The sequence below is a fragment of the Equus przewalskii genome, chromosome 1, assembly GCF_037783145.1.
Source record: "Equus przewalskii isolate Varuska chromosome 1, EquPr2, whole genome shotgun sequence".
In the NCBI taxonomy this organism is placed as follows: domain Eukaryota; kingdom Metazoa; phylum Chordata; class Mammalia; order Perissodactyla; family Equidae; genus Equus; species Equus przewalskii.
In genome coordinates, this window is record NC_091831.1 from 93238966 (window position 1) to 93255899 (window position 16934).

Here is a 16934-nt window from a genome sequence, read left to right on the forward strand (position 1 = left end):
CCATCTGGTCCTGGGGTTTTATTCTTTGGGATGTTTTTGATTGCTGTTTCAATCTCTTTCCTTGTGATTGGTCTGTTCAAATTGTCTGCCTCTTCTTGAGTGAGCTTTGGGAGATTGTAGGAGTCCAAGAATTTATCCATTTCCTCTAGGTTATCCATTCTGTTGGCATAGTTTTTTGTAGTATTCTCTTATAATCTGTTGTATTTTTGCAGAGTTTGTTGTTATTTCTCCTCGCTCATTTCTGATTTTGTTTATTTGAACTTTCTCCCTTTTTTTCTTTGTAAGTCTGGCTAGTGGTTTGTCAATTTTATTTATCTTCTCAAAAAACCAGCTCTTTGTCTCATTGATCCTTTCTACTGCCTTTTTCGTTTCAATAGTATTTATTTCTGCTCTGATTTTTATTATTTCTCTCCTTCTGCTGACTTTGGGCTTCATTTGTTCTTTTTTCTCTAGTTCAGTTAGGTGTGCTTTAAGGTTGCTTATTTGGGATTTTTCTTGTTTGTTAAGATGTGCCTGTATTGCGATGAATTTTCCTCTTAATACAGCTTTTGCTGTATCCCATATGAGTTGGTATGTCATGCTATCATTTCATTTGTTTCCAAGTATTTTTTTATTTGTTCTTTAGTTTCTTCAATGATCCATTGCTTGTTCAGTAGTGTGTTGTTTAGTCTCCACATCTTTGTACCTTTCTCAACTTTTTTCTTGTAATTAATTTCTAGCCTTATAGCACTATGATCTGAGAAGATGCTTGTTGTTATTTCAATTTTTTTAAATTTGTAGAGGCTTGCCTTGTTTCCCAACATATGGTCTATCCTAGAGAATGTTCCATGTGCACTTGAGAAGAATGTATATTCAGCTCTTTCAGGGTGGAGTGATCTATATATGTCTATTAAGTCCAATTGTTTTAGTTTTTCATTTAACTCCACTATTTCCTTGTTGATTTTCTGTCTGGATGATCTGTCCATTGATATGAGAGGGGTGTTGAGGTCCCCTACTATTATTGTGTTGTTTTTAACGTCTTCCAAAGGAGATTTCTTTTGATAGAAATATTTCAGCTAATGAATAAAGAATGACATTTAAAATATCACCATTTTGAGAGGTCAGCTTCCAGACTGGTGAAGTGAGAACCCTGGGATGTGTGTAGAGATGAAACAGTTTTGGATGAGTTGAGAATTGTGACTCTGGGTGATGGGTGGTAGGAGTTCATTATACTCTTCTGTCTACTTTTTAATGTTAATATTTTGGTAACAACTTTATTAAGATATAATTTGCATATCCATGTGAATTATTCCGTGTTTATTAATTAGTTAACTGTTTTACCTAAAGCATTTTAAAGAGTAAGAAGAGCCAGAAATCGTTCCTTCTTCTGGAGAAGGCGGAACAAAATCTGTATCTTAATCACCTTCAACAAGCTCAACACAATGATATTTCTCAATTGAATGTAATTCAGTTTCTCCCAAGTTTTTCTTTTCACTAATATTTAAAGTAAAACAATTGTTAAACAGGTTATTTTAATAGTGAGTGGAATATGATTTATCTAAAGCTTCCTATTTCCGTGAATATCATCTAGTGTTGTTAACCCTTTCTCCTAAGATAGGTGACCTAAAAGAAAAGTAGATCTCTGGTAAAGATAGAATGGGAAAGGGAGTTGTAACTATCAGCTAAAATGAGGATTTTTTACCATTCATAGATTTCGGCTATTCTGTCTTCCTTCAGCCCCAGTAATTTTAACGTGGCTTAAGCTGTACGTTATCCCAGGCAGTAGGTCAGCAATAGCACAATTTGTTACGCAAGGGGTATAAATGTGCTTCGTAAAAGTATTCTTTCAGGTTGAAACCAGATGTTATGAAACACGATGTCTTGCTGGTAAACCATTCCTCTCATTGATGGTGCTCTTTCTTCTTTTCCCAGTTTTCCTCTTGGGTAGAGAATTTAGTTGTTCATTTGTTCTTTGGGTTTTCAGTATGCTTTGATCATTTTCTCCCACCTTACTTTCTGTCCAGCTCCCATTTATTCTTCAAGGCCAGGCCAGGTCCCATTTTTCTGCAAGGCCTTTCCTAATAATCCTTTCCTTAATGTCTTTTGTGCTTATTTTAGCATTGGGGGAAAACCAGGTCATTTTGCTATTTAAGTGAGCCTTCTGTTATTAAAGATTATATATGTCAAATGTCACCAATTGTAAATGTCAAAACAATTTATTGACCCCCCAAAAAAGGCCTCATTACTCTGGGCACAGTTGGAATAGTACTCCACCCCCCAATAAATATTATGATTAATGCAAAGTATGTAACTCCACTGAGATTTTTTTCCTTCACTTTTTAGGATCATGGCTGCTGTTCCTCTAAATAATCTACAGGAGCAACTGGAGCGTCATTCAGCCAGAAAACTTAATAATAAATTAAGTCTTTCAAAACCAAAATCTTCGTAAGTATTTTGGTTGGTTTGCTGTCATACAGGCACTAACAGTGTCTTAGAGATGAGAGCTCTTTCCCTTCAACCCTTTCCTTGTACAGACGAGGAAACAAACCTGAGAGGGTCAGTGATTTCCGCACTTTGTAAATTAATGGTAGAGCATGTTTTAGCAGCACCAGGTAATAAATTGTTCAGCACCTTTCCGTGCTTCCTGGCACATAATACTTGCTCAGTAAATATTTGTTGAATGAATGAATAATGAATCTTCTTGTAAATTTGGGCAAATAGGTATTTTTGATATTTTAATGTAGTTTTATATCCTTTCCAAAAACAGTTTATAAGGAATCTGTAGCTCTCCAGTTCTGATCTTTCCTCCAAGCTATCTTCCAAACTCCTAATGCCGTCTAATAAAAATTCATATCCTTTATTGTGCTCTCACCAGGTTCTGGACACTGTTCTGGGTGCTTGACTTTGAACTCACCGTTGACCCTCATGTCACTAAATCCAGCAGAGTCGAGGACTCTTGTCTCTTTTGCTTGTCCTGATTTCAGCATGGCTAACAGTGTTTAACTCTTCCCGTAAAACTTTTATCAGAGTAGCAACACGTAGCCACATTTGAGCCTCTTCTCTTTTTTACTTATGCTGTCCCCGCCCTCTGGAGTAGCTGTTAATTAAAGACTGCTCGCCTGAGAAATAAAGTAGTGGGAATGGCCTGGATCCTCTCAAAATTGATTAATTAGCTTCTGAATAGGAAAGATCAGCCCATAATAAGTATAATTTAAGTTACCTTATAAATTTTAAATTCAAAGAAGGCGATGGATGCTTTGCTCATTTGTGATACAATGAAGAAAAGTTGTTATATAAATTAGTAAAAGAAATTTAGAGTTTTGTATAGTTGGTGGGTTTGTTAAAATTAATCCATCTAATTCATTTTTCAATTGTTTTTCAGAGGTTTCACTTTTAAAAAGAAAATATCTTCAGCCAATGATGTCTCTGTAACTAGTGTGTCAGTAGCAAAAACACCGGTGTTGAGTGATAAAGATGTTAATGTTACTGAGGCCCGTTCCTTCACTGAACCTTTACCGCCTCCCCCAAATCAGCAGACAAGTATCAGTGACTTTAAAAAAGCTCCAGGAGGACAGCAAACCAAGAGAATTGGTTCAAAACCATTACTGCCAGATTTGTTGCAGTTTCCTCAGGAAGTTTTATGTACTACCCAGAAGACACCAGTTGTAAAGAAATCTCGTGATGCTACTTTCAAGAAATTAGAATTTAGTTCTTCATCAGATTCTTTTATTACCATCAATGACTGGGATGATATGGATGACTTTGATACTTCTGGAAGTTCAAAAGCATTTGTTACACCATCCAGAAATCACTCTGTAAGAGTGAGCACTGCTCAGAAATGTAAAAAGTCCAAGAGAACCTTTTTGAAAGCGCAGCTTCCTAAAGCAAATTCAGTAAAGGCTGATTTGACTCCTTCCTCCTCTGAAATCGAGCAAGTAGATTTGACTAAGAAACAGGATGACTCAGAATGGTTAAGTAGTGATGTGATTTGCATTGATGATGGCCCCAATTCCAAAGAGCTTATAAATGAAGATATGCAGGAAAGTCATTCTTTGGGAGAGGAAAGAGGTAAAAATTATTATTTTATCTCATTTCAATATGTTGATTGTATTAGTTTATTCAAAGCTAGGCATTAGGAACAGTAACAAATATGATACTGCTTTTGTCTTTAGGATCTATGGAAGTGCTTACTGAGCAGTCTGTTGGCCGCATTCTTGAGGCAGGGCCTACTGATGAAAGATTTTATTCTGCTAATATAAATTTTTTTTTTTAAAGATTTTATTTTTTCCTTTTTCTCCCCAAAGTCCCTCCGGTACATAGTTGTATATTCTTCATTGTGGGTCCTTCTAGTTGTGGCATGTGGGACGCTGCCTCAGTGTGGTTTGATGAGCAGTGCCATGTCGGCGCCCAGGATTCAAACCAACGAAACACTGGACCGCCTGCAGCAGAGAGCACGAACTTAACCACTCGGCCACGGGGCCAGCCCCAATTCTGCTAATATAGTTTTTAGATTAACACCAAAGATAGCTCTGTGATTTTACATGTGAAGAAAATAAGGCCCCTAGAGGTTAAAATGGCTTCTTAAGGGTCTACTGGCTGGTTAGTGGTAGAATTGGGATGTGAAACTAAGCCTTTCTATTATAATTCCTTTATGGCTTGCTGCCACCTAATATTGATGTATAATACAATCTAATCATGCTGTTAAAGTATTATAAATTACATTCTAATTATTTTCGCTTTAGTTTTCATAGTTATTAGATGTGCAGAACTTAATAGCTGAGATTAGCCATATGTGGAAGTACCTACCTTATCAGATACTTGGAAATATGAGACTAACGTTTTTAAACACCAGAATCAAGGTTACTGTAGAGTGAAAGAGGACTGAAAGGTGATTAATAAGCAAAACTGTAGTCTAATCAAATGTGTTGCTGTTTATGAAGAGAAGATTTGGTAAAAGTAAACTAGAGAGCAACAATTTGGCATTGTGTTTTCCCAAGTAGTCAAGAGAGACACTGAATCTGGTAGACTTAAATGGCTGTGAAGCCTTTGTGGTAGTGAGAATTTATGTGTACACACAACAGCATTTGTACAGTTACCAGACTTATTTGTTGCACTTTACCCTTACTTAAATATGAGTGAAAAAACAGAAAAGCAAAAGTGCTGATCCTTAGTGTGCGTTCCATAATTAACTTCATGAGACAGTCTTGAAAATCCTTACGCAAATCTTCAGCCTCAATCCAGCATTCACCGGAATCGATCCAGTTGACTCGATAATCATTTATGAGGAAACAAGCCAACATTAACACGTGAAAGGAGAGGGCTGTATACCCAGTGGTGTTGCTGTTTGTGACTTGCCTGAAGCACTAAGTGCTCACACCTTATTCTTGCTGTGTCGTTGATTATTGAAATAACTTATGTTTATCAACATAGATAGTGGTGAAAAGAAGAAAAACTTGGAAGAAAAGGAATTACATTCAATTGAGAAATCTCCATGTGTTGAGTTTGATGAAGATGATTATGATATGGATTTTGTTCCACCTTCTCCAGAAGAAGGAATGATTTCTGGCTCTTCTTCCTCTTTAAAATGCCTTAGGTAAAACAGCTAACTAATTAATAGATATTGTTTGTTTCTGGAATATCTGAAATAATTTATTTCTGTAGTGTCATTTCTATATAGATAAATTTCATGCCTCTGCACAGTTCATTTTATATTTAAATGAGAACATCAAAAAATCCCCATTTATACATTTTATTTAGTTGGTGGTATTCTAAAGCTATAAAGTTCCATTATGATTAATTACGTGGGACCTCAAAACAATTTTCTGTAGTTGATTTTGACATGTGGAATATATTCCTAAAAATATTATGTTTCCAAACTCCTAGACCTGAAATGGCACAAAACTAACTCCTTATTTAGGAAATGACTTAGTAAGTAATAAGTCCTTTTTTTAATAAACCCTGCAGGATAGAATTGGTCATTGTGTCTGTCTTCACTGAATTGTAGTAAATTAGTGACAAGATTGTGGTTAATTGGTAATATTATGAGAAAAAGAGATATCCACATAGCTTATCAGTAGCTTAAAATACTAAAAGTCAGTGTGACCTCTGTCCTCACCCCCAGTCCATTGAGTGGTGGTGCATATACTACACTTTTAACCAATATTTTGATGAGAAACAGATCCCTCTAGTATATCCCCTTAATTAAGGAAGACAGGCAGGAAGAGGGGTTTGCCTGCATAACCTAGCTTATCTGGGTTTATGTTTTAACAGGTGGGTTGGGATGTTTAAAGAGGTTGAGAAGGCTGACTGGTGATTACTGTTTGATGACAAAACTAAAAACCTGTAAGAGCTCCCCTCTCCCCTGCTCCCTTCTGATAGAAATTCAGCTAGAACTGTAGAAAGTGAAAAACTGAGCAGAAGTTCATATAGAGTCTAGATTCTAAATCAGCATTCTTATTGAACAGGTGAAGCCCTGAGGCCCAGGATGATGCAGTTAACAACAAAGGGACTAACATCCAGTGTAGCACTGTTTCCTGGGCCATACCTGTTCCCTTATTGAATGCCTGGCCTTTTTCTTTGTTTATAAAAAGAGTGTGTATTGCACAGATAACATTGTAACCATTTTAACAGGATACTTGTAGTCTCACAATTCCAACAAACAAAATAGATTCTTTATCCTGTTAAGTTTTGATCCTTCCCTACATGTGTGTATGATTTTTGCGTTACTGTAATCAACATGTAACTATAACTTATTATGCTTCTTTTAACATTATTTTAAAAACATTTTCCGTAGTGTTACATAGTCTTTATTTTTATTCCTTTTAATGGCTACATAATTTATTGAGTTGTCATACCATAATTAACTTTACCTAGATCTTCAGCAATTGGAAAATGGTTATTTCCAAGGTTTTTCCTAAGGTAGATTCTCTGTTTTTAATATTACAACCTCATATACATATTTGTATAATAAAACTGAAATAGAATTTTCACAAGTGATACTTTGTGTGCAGTGCATGCTTAAATTTTGTTACGTTTTATTTATTTATTTATTTATTTTAAAGATTGGCACCTGTGCTAACATCTGTTGCTAATCTTTTTCCCCTTCTTCTCCCCAAAGCCCCTAGTACATAGTTGTATATTGTAGTTCTAAGTCCTCCTATAGTTGTGCCGTGTGGGACGCCACCTCAGCATGGCTTGACGAGAACTGCTAGGTCCGCGCCCAGGATCCAAACCAGCAAAACCCTGGGCCGCCAAAGCAGAGAGTGTGAACTTAACCACTTGGTCCCGGGGCCAGCCTATGTTTTATTTCATTTTAAAGTACTGCTTGTGACTTCTGAATTACTTTCAGAGGCATAATGTTCAGATAATATGTAGCAGAAAATAGAAACATGTTTTTGTGTCTCTTCTACTCCTAAACCTCTTTAGATGGCCCTCAAAATCCTTTGTCTTCAGGCCCCAAGTTACATTTACAGTTTGAGCTCCAATTATGCCCTTACAGTAACCTAAGCTCCAGTGAACCTATGAGACAAACCAACAATCTGGAAAACATTTCTAAACAATAAAGCCCTTTCTTTAATTACAATATATTATCATTTTTAAAAATGTATAGAATATAGTTAATCATCACTGTTTGATTTAGTTAGAAGATTGTATTCCAAAATCCTGCTTTAGAAAAGTACCATTGATTCCTGGGTATCAATAAATAGATTGCCCTTTTTGTCTGTCCTTCATAGTCTGTTACTTTTCCCATACCCATCGTTCCTCAAATGCTACCTCCTCGGTGAAGCCTCCTCAGGCTCCAGAAAGTGTTCTCTATCTTTGGGTTTCCACAGTACTCTCCCTTTTTTTTAAAAAAAAAAAAAAAAAAATTTTTATTTTTCCTTTTTTTCCCCAAAGCACCCCAGTGCATAGTTGTGTGTTTTTAGTTGTGAGTCCTTCTAGTTGTGGCATGTAGGATGCTGCCTCAGCATGGCCTGATGAGCGGTGCCATGTCCACTCCCAGGATCCGAACTGACGAAACCCTGGGCCGCCGAAGCCGAGCGCGCGAACTTAAGCGCTCGGCCACAGGGCCAGCCCCAGTACCCTTACCCTCTCTTTGACACTCATTTAGTACTAATTTATTTTGTTACTTTTAAGATATTTGTTATATCCAGTCAGACTGACCATGTTTATATGTGTTAATATTTTTTTATAATCTGCATGAGTTAATTATATGTACAGATACACATATATACACATTGGCATAATAAGAAAAGTCTGGATCAAATGCTTTGGAGTTTCAGAAGAGAGAGATGTTAATAACCACCTGCTGAAGAAATAGGTGAAGTAACACTTAGGCTGGGCCTAGAAGAACAAGTGTGATTTGGGTAAGAAGAGCTTGGAATGGTGGGTTTTCCCAGTCGAGAGAAGAGCAGAAGCAAAACCCCTGAGGCAGACAACGCGGGGCTCATGTGGGGAGGGTAAGTGATGCCCTGTGCTTGGAGTGTGGCGTTGTCGAAAGGGCATCACCGGAGATGCAGGTGAAAAGGTCTCTTGGGGCCAGAAGACAGCAGACTTTAGGGCCAGCGAAAGAGGTTTTAGAATAGACGAGAGACAAATACATTGTTTTCTTTTCTGTTATATATCATCTGACCAGAGTTGGAAAAATATTAGAGGAAAAATTATGCATTTGGTCTAGTCTAGACTATGATTGGTTTTATATTTTTTAATTTGTAGTGTGTTAAAGGACCTTGACACCCCTGACAGAAAAGATGGTCTTAGCACATCAGAGGACTTGTCAAAAGCTGAGAAAATGACTGTACAGCAGCCTCATCAAGAAACGAGCACAGACTGTGACGGTACAAAAGTATTTTCAACAGATCACATATTTTAACTGCTTACTTTTGAAAGCAAAGATTGTATCTTTACCCTGTGGCTGTAAAGTGTAAGATGGCAAGTTTGTAGTTCCTTTTGCTCTAAATAGAATCATCCCTGTTCATTCGTCAGCCAGCATTTGCTCGAACAACTCAGAAACTCATGTTCTCACAACATAATTCATTCTCTATTTTGAACAGCTACTTGTTAGAACAAGTGTTTTTTAGAAAATTATTTCACATATTGAGCCAGAATTTGCTTTCCTGTAACTTTAATCCTTGTGAGATAAGTCTAAAGCTCCTAGGAGTTTGTTCTCCTTTTTTTTTTTTTTAAGCTAAATCTCATTAGGTCTTTAAACTCTTCCTGTAGATACTGGTTTCTAGACTTTCATCCTCCTGTTCACCCTTGTGTGTAGTCTGGGTTTGGGTCTTGATGTTCACTTAAAGTTTGATACTTTTGATTTGTTTGATTTGTTTCTAATTCATTTTAAAATTTTCTATTAAATATCAAGTATAAATAATCCAGTAGCTCTACAAGACTTTGAAAAATAGTAGCCTCCTTTCCCGCTCTTGCTTTCTACTTCCCAGGGGCTCTTTCAGCCTAGAGTTTTGTGTCTGTCTAGTCTGGAAATTTTTCTAGTGTTATTTCTTTTTATTTTCTTCTATTTGTTTTGTTTCACTCTTCCTGGAACTTCAATTTGGATATTGGGCCTCCATCGATTATCTTTTCTATTTTCCATCTCTTGCTTTTCTGGGAGATTTCCTCAATTGTATCTTTAACTCTTCTATGGAATTTTTCATTTTTATAAAATCAGTTTCCAAGAGCTCTTTTTTATCCTCTGAATATTTTTGTAGTGCATTCTATTCTTGTTTGATGGGTGCTGTACTGATTGTGTGTGTGTGTGCATGCACACAGACATGTAGTGGTCTCTGTGCGTTGTTTCTGTTTTCTCCAAATTTCTTTTTGTTTATTTTGGTCTCTGAATTTATTGTCAGGGATGTTGCTGAAATGTCTCATGTCCTAAGCACTCTTTTAAGTGCCTTACAATATTAACAAATTTAATCCTCACAGTGGCCCTTTTAGGTAGTTTCCGTTATCCAGTTTTTACAGATAAGGAAACTGAGATACGAATGGTTAAGTAGTTACACAGAGTCGTGACTTAGGCAGCGTTGGGGCTAGGCTTTGAACCCGGCAGACTTGAGGCTGCAGCCGCTGCACCATGCTGTTTCTACATCAGTAAGTTTCACTGATAAAATGGTCCACTAGGACAGTGGCAAGGAGAGTCCTGCAGAATGGCGAGAGAGGCCTCCCTCCTGGCTGACGCCAATTCACGTAGCACCACTTCTTGTTTAACTACAGATATGTCGTCAGACCATGTTTCGCTCCCTTGTCCATGGACATGGACTCCAGAAGCTCAGGGTGTGAGGCAGCAAGAGGCAATGGGTGGCACATTGGCTCTCAAGTGGTGCAGACCTGGGACACAAACCTGTCTCCTCTTCCTCCTGGCTGTGTGACCATGACAGAGTAGTTAAGCTTCTCTAGACCTCAGTTGCTGCTTCTGTAAAACAAGGAGAGTAATATCTGCCTTGCTGGGGAGTTGTCAGGATTCGAGGTGAAGTACCCAGGGTGCTGTCGGCCTTTAATAAATGGTAGTTATTTGGGCCTGGCCCCATGGCCAAGTAGTTAAGTTCACACGCTCCACTTCGGCAGCCCAGGGTTTCGCCAGTTTGAATCCTGTGTGCGGATGTGGCACCACTCATCAGGCCATGCTGAGGTGGCGTCCCACATACCGCAACTAGAAGGACCCACAACTAAAAATACACAACTATGTACCTGGGGACTTTGGGGAGAAAAAGGAAAAATAAAATCTTTAAAAAATAAAAATAAAAAAAATAAATGATAGTTATTATCTGACAGTCTAGTAATCCTTTCAAAGAAGGAAAGATGTTAAGAGGGCTGGTTTATTTTTATGAACTCTTGCTAACTCTGTAATTGTTTCCTCTCCTTCTTAGAGCACACAAAGCAGCCATTTGAGAGCATATTCTAGAATTTTACTCTGAATTAACATCAAGATCACCAGCCTGTAGCTTTTGGCCATCACTTTAGAATTTCTTTGAAAGTTAGAACAATGTTTGCCTGTCTTCACTCTTCCATCAGCTGTCCTGTTCACCAGGTGCCTCACGGATCAGCGAGATCTTATTTGCGCATTTCCTTTGTATTCTGAGGTGTGGTCTGTCTAGACAAGGAGACCTGAGCTCCTTTCCAACTGCTGTGTCACTCTCTGAGCCCCTCTTGGCTTTTATTTCCTTCAGACAATTATTTACTCTCCTCTTTCCAATCTGATGCTCCTTCTCCTTGGAGAGAAAACAGATGTAAAATAGGCATTAAGCAGTCCCACTTTACCATCTCATCCCGCACATCCCTGTTTACATCAGTCACTAGTAAGAGTCCACATTTCCCGAGTCTTTGTCACACGGATGCTTGTCCCCGCACTGCCCTCTGCACCCCTGGTCTGTGCTGTCTTCCCCCCTTCGTGCTCTGTGCACCCTTCAGCTGACTGCCCTCAGTCTGCATCTTCCCAGTAACTTCATTCTCGTCTCTGAACGTTTTCTTCCCCAGATTTCTGACTGTCTCCTGAGAGGACTCTTTCCTCTGCAGCCTCCCTCAACTGTTTATTTCTCCTTAGGCCCTGGGGCTGGAGTAGGCATCTTCCTTGCTTCCCACTGCTACCCTAGTCCGTTTTTTTTCTTTCCTTCATCTAAAGCCTCACCTCCTTTGACGTTTCCTAGTTATATAGTTTAAACAAAACAGTGTGGAGTGGGCTGGCTGGATTCAGATGTCCATATGTTGTCATCAGGAATTTCTCTCACACCTGCCTTCTCTCTCCTCTCTTCATCCCATCTCTCCCTCTCAGTCCCCCATTTCTTTCTGTCTCTGTTTTCTGCTTTCCCTTGTCTTGGTCTTATTTTCAAGCTGTGTTTTCCTGTCTGGTGGCAGAGATGGCCACCAGTAGACTGTCTAGCTCGTTGAAAAGAGAGATCCTCTTTTCCAATCAGTCAAAAAACTCCCAGACCTAATTCTCATTGAGCTGCCTTACGTCAGATAGCCAGTGAGGGAGTTGGGGAGGGGTGCTCTTCTTATGCGGATACCCAGTGAGGGAGTCGGGGAGGGGTGGTCTCCAAAAAGAAGTCAAGTGCTCTGCTGTCACCACTGAAAGGGAGCCTGGATGCCAGGCAGACCAGAACAACTGGGGCTCTTACCATTCCAAGCCCTTATGATATGCTTGGTGTGGGCATGGTGAGATTTACCCCTGAAATTAGTAAAAAAGAAAAATGATAGTAAATTGATAAACTTTTGTATCTTGCAAGGACCTTGGTTACCCTGAGAGAAATATTAAGAATTAACCTGAAATTAAATGTTAACATAGTTATGAGCTCTCATCATATAGAATAGAGGAAATCTGATTTCAAGTTATTTCACAAGCAGATAATAGGACAATATCTCGATGTTTTTTACCTTGTTTTTAAACTACTTCAAATTTTACATGCATGACTTTCAAATTTTTACTTTTTTTGTTTTCAAAGAAAAATATTAACGTAATTACTTTATAGTTAGACAGATAAGTTTACAGCAGCAGCTTATTCACGTGATGGACCATATCTGTAAATTGGTTGATACGATTCCTGATGCTGAACTGAAAGCTTTGAATTGTGGGAACGAACTGCTTCAGCAGCGCAACATAAGGTATTTTGATTTTTCTACTTCTGGAATATATCTGATTGCATTTCTACCACTCCAAGTCAGAAATGTGGAGGGCAAAATTTCCAGGCATTCTGGCCAGGAAATTGAACAGGATAATTGTCACTATGTTTTAAATTTATTTACTTTTCCAAACTGTTCCTTTAGTACTTATATTCAGATTTTTGAGATTGGGAAAAAGAGGATATATTTTGTCACAATTTGGGATGAAAACTAAAGATGTACTTGTGTGGCCTACATTGTAGACTGCTCTTCTTTAATGTGGTTCTCTGTGTTCTCTCTTCAGAAGGAAACTCCTAGCTGAAGTGGATTTTAACACAAGTGATGCCGGTGTTCTTGGCTCAACGTGGAGAGGCAGGCCTGATTCCCTCGGTAGCCCTGTGGAGGATGTGGCATCTGCCTCCTCGCCTTATGCGTTGCCAAAGGCTGGTTCCTGTCCCACAGAGAATTCTGTTGAGTTCAATTTTCCACACCTTCCCTCAAATTCCATTTCTGCTGGAGAATGTTTACTGACTACTACCCCAGGAAAGACAGGATTCTCAGCCACCACGAAGAATCTCTTTGAAAGACCATTATTCAATTCCCATTTACAGAAGTCTTTTGTAAGCAGCAACTGGGCTGAAACACCAAGGATAGAAAAAAGAAATGAAAGCTCCTATTTTCCAGGAAACGTTCTCACAAGCACTGCTGTGAAAGATCAGAATAAACACACTGCTTCAGTAAATGACTTAGAAAGAGAAATCCAGGCCTCCCGTGAAATCGATAATTTTGACATAGATGACTTTGATGATGATGATGACTGGGAAAATATAATGCATAATTTAGCAGCCAGCAAATCTTCCACAGCTGCCTATCAACCTGTTAAGGAAGGTGGGCCAGTTAAATCAGTATCAGAAAGAATTTCTTCAGCCAAGACAAACTGTCTTCCAGTGGCATCTACTGCTCAAAATAAAAACTTCTCGGAGTCAATTCAGAATTGCACTGGTAAGTTTAAAATAAATTGAATGCTTCTATTTCGTATGAAAACAAAACTGTCCAAAATAGGAATTGTATAAGAACAACCATAGCAAATCATCATTGCCTAAAAACTACATTGTTTCTATGCAGATTTCTGCTGATAATATGAATTACAAATCACAATTTCAAAAGCAAGTTGCTCTTTTGTCTCTGTAGCAGCTGTAGTTTTCTAAAATGTGTAATTATAACCTATTATAGTAAAGCTCTAAAGTCATCACAAATGTGCTTTGCCTTTAAACTAACATTTTTAGTTCCTAAAACAATAAAACTCACGAGGACCAAGTTTTTAATGGTTTAGGGGATAGGTAAAAAGCAAAGCTGAATTTATATGTTAAAAATGTAATGGTGTGTATTTTTAGAATTCTGGATTGATGAGAACTGATCAATTTATAAAGTAGAGAAGCGTGTGTTATGTCTTAAAATATTAAATATAGGGCAGTTTAAGAAAGGTGAAGTCAGAAATTTCTTAAATGAATCAAATTATTTCTTTTGGCCTAGAATCCCTTTAACTCATTCAGCAAATACTATTGAGCGCCTACCATGTGCCATGTCCTGTGCCAGGTTCTGGTGGTGGACAGATGCATGATGAGCACTTCTGCCCTATTAGAGCTCACAGTCCAGTGAGAGGAGTTTGGGAGGAGTGAAATTAGGCACTATAAAGGCTGCAGAGAAAAGCCAAAATTAATTTTAAAACCTTACATCAACCTTATAAAGTTATCACAAAGTGTTTTTTAACTGAACAAGTTTATGTGCGTAAAAGTTTTATAAAGTACAGCCCTCCCTGTTTTTACCGTTGATGACTTAATGCCACAGAGGTTGTTCTTACAGTTATGCTGTTGACCTTTAAGACAACCATTAGTGGATTTATTTTTGTATCATGTTAGAGTGTGTCACACTTGATGTTCACAATCATCCTTGAGGCCGTTGAGTGTTGGGGTTAGAGTAGCTGCCAGGGCTGGCGTGAGCACCTCTTGTTCTCCAAGCTGAACACAGTTGCGACAGTGAGGCTGCAGAGCTCCGGGTGGGTGTGAGACACTATGGAGGAAGAATCAGGAAGCCAAGGCGACCGAGCGTCCAGACGCGGTGCCTGGGAAAACTGCGGCACCATCAACAGAGACGGGGGAGTCAGGAGGCAGAGACAGATTTGGAGAAGCACTGAGGAGGGCTGTTTTAAGATTTTTGAGCTTAAAGTGTTGCTAAGTCCTTCAGGTAGAAATGTCTTGCAGACAGTTGGAGATACATGCGGGACTGGAACTGAGGAGGGTGTCGGCCAGGTCTTAAGAAAGAGATCTAGACGTTCTGTGCACAGAGGTGATGTTTAAAATTAGGGGACTAGGAAAATGCCAAAAAAACATGTCCCAAGAGCCCAGTCCCAAGTGTCTGCAAGACTCCCAAGTTTCAGAGGCAGTGGACGAAGCGCAGCTAAGGAAGGGAGTTTAAATCGCGTGGAAATCTCACCATCGTCTCAAGTCAAGAGCGAGGAGGAAGGAGGGATAATAGTGGGAGTGCTGCAGAAAAATCAAGGAAAACGTGAATTAGGAAGTCTCCTCCGGGGACTCCGACAGTTGGGGAGGAAACCCCAGTAAATGGTTAAAGAAGGAATTTGCTGCAGGGAAACGTAGGCCAGCGATTCTCAGGGCAAAGGGTAAATGCTAAAACTGACTTGTTACATTAATGCTCTGCTTTTTCTTAACATTCATTTTCTTAGTCAAGTCGGCGCAAAATTTAGCATCCGGAAATCTGAAACATGAGCGTTTCCAAAGTCTTAGTTTTCCTCATACAAAAGAAATGATGAAGATTTTTCATAAAAAATTTGGCCTGCATCATTTTAGAACTAATCAGCTAGAGGCGATCAACGCTGCACTGCTTGGTGAAGACTGTTTTATCTTAATGCCCACTGGTATGTATTTTTAGATACGAATTGGCAGGAATCCATTGGCAGATGTGAAATGAGAGCCGTTTAATAGAAATAAAAAGCACACCTACACAGTATCTCTGTCACTTAGGGACCTCCAAGCCTCCCGTGCAGTAGTGAGAACCCTCTATTCTCATTGTTGACATGATAACGTTTATAGCCCTTGATGATTTTCATCTCAAAGCTCATCATGTTGAGTTGATCTAGCAGTTCTCTTTGGGAATTTTTCTTTTTTCCAGTCCTAACTTAGTCTGGAACATGAACAAAAAAATTACTGTCAGAGACAATGACCTTTTCTGGCATTTTATTAGGTCCAGTCTGGTGTCACATGAGGGTTAAAATCATCAGCTCTGGGGTGGTGGCCTGAGCTTAAAACGCAGCTCTTGCTCTGGTTAGTGGTATGGCCTTGAACGAGGTGCTCCTCTCCCCGAACCTGAGTTCCCTCGTGTGTGCAAGGGGGTAGGATGAGGGCCCTGCTTCACCGTGCATCGTGAGGATTAAATGAAAGCATTTAGCATAGTTCTTTCTTGGCCTCGGTTTTGCGGAGATCCGGGACTTTTTTTTCATTGTGCTATTAAAGTTTATACCAGCTGTTCAGTGATTTATATTCATCCAAGAATATTAAATACGCAGTTAGGATAGGAAACATGAGGGCTTTGGAACTGCAGTACCTGTCTGTAGTCCTCCCTTGCCTTTTACTTGCCTTGTGTTGTGACCTTTGGCAATTAGTTATTGCCATCATTATTAAATAATGTTGACTAGATGCCTGAATTTTTTCAAACTGATTTTAAAATTTAGAAGAGGTTGGTTTAATAATAAGGATTTCAAATTTTGTTAACTTGTTGGTCACTCTGTGTCTTCCATTTCTACCCCAATCCAAAGGTAAAGCTGGAGAGGATCCTGACAGTGATCTAGTCCAGTGATTTTTTCAGGGCTTTCCATGGTCCTTTAGGGTTTCAAGGGGGCATTTTGAGGGTCCATCCACTCCAATTTCAACCTCTTGGTTTATATATATATAAAGATTCCAAATAAGGTTTCTTTTAGACAAGAAAATTTTTTGAAAACCACGGATGTAGTATGCATTGCAGGTCATAAAGTTGAGGCGCGGTAAGATTAAGTGGCATGTCTAAATTCATATAGCCTATTGAGTGGTGGAGCAGAAACTAGAACTCAGGTCTCTATTCTTAGCATCCTGCTCTTTCCTTGACATTCACACATATGTGCCAAAACAAAATTTACTTGCCACACCTGCGAAAAAGAAGGAAAGCGATATATAGTTTTAAAAAACAAATAGGGGCTGGCCCCGTGGCCGGGTGGTTAAGTTCGCACGCTCCGCTGCAGGTGGCCCAGTGTTTCGTTGGTTCGAATCCTGGGCACGGACATGGCACTGCTCATCAAACCACACTGAGGC

At 38.9% G+C, this 16934-nt stretch overlaps 1 protein-coding gene across 7 annotated transcripts in view; it reads left to right on the forward strand.

Moving 5' to 3' along the window:
* The window catches only part of BLM (BLM RecQ like helicase), a 97983-nt gene that overhangs the window by 33731 nt on the left and 47318 nt on the right, over window positions 1-16934 (forward strand). For 5 of the 7 annotated variants that reach the window (XM_008512643.2, XM_070571060.1, XM_008512648.2 and 2 more), the window contains exons 2-8: window positions 2323-2424; window positions 3362-4047; window positions 5410-5572; window positions 8695-8816; window positions 12444-12576; window positions 12878-13575; window positions 15317-15508. In XM_008512643.2, coding sequence (XP_008510865.2) covers window positions 2327-2424; window positions 3362-4047; window positions 5410-5572; window positions 8695-8816; window positions 12444-12576; window positions 12878-13575; window positions 15317-15508 — 2092 coding nt within the window. In that variant the 5' untranslated portion in view covers window positions 2323-2326. Of the gene's footprint in view, window positions 1-2322; window positions 2425-3361; window positions 4048-5409; window positions 5573-8694; window positions 8817-12443; window positions 12577-12877; window positions 13576-15316; window positions 15509-16934 lie in introns of those variants that run through there. The other 2 variants (XM_070571052.1, XM_070571068.1) reach the window with 1 other exon arrangement.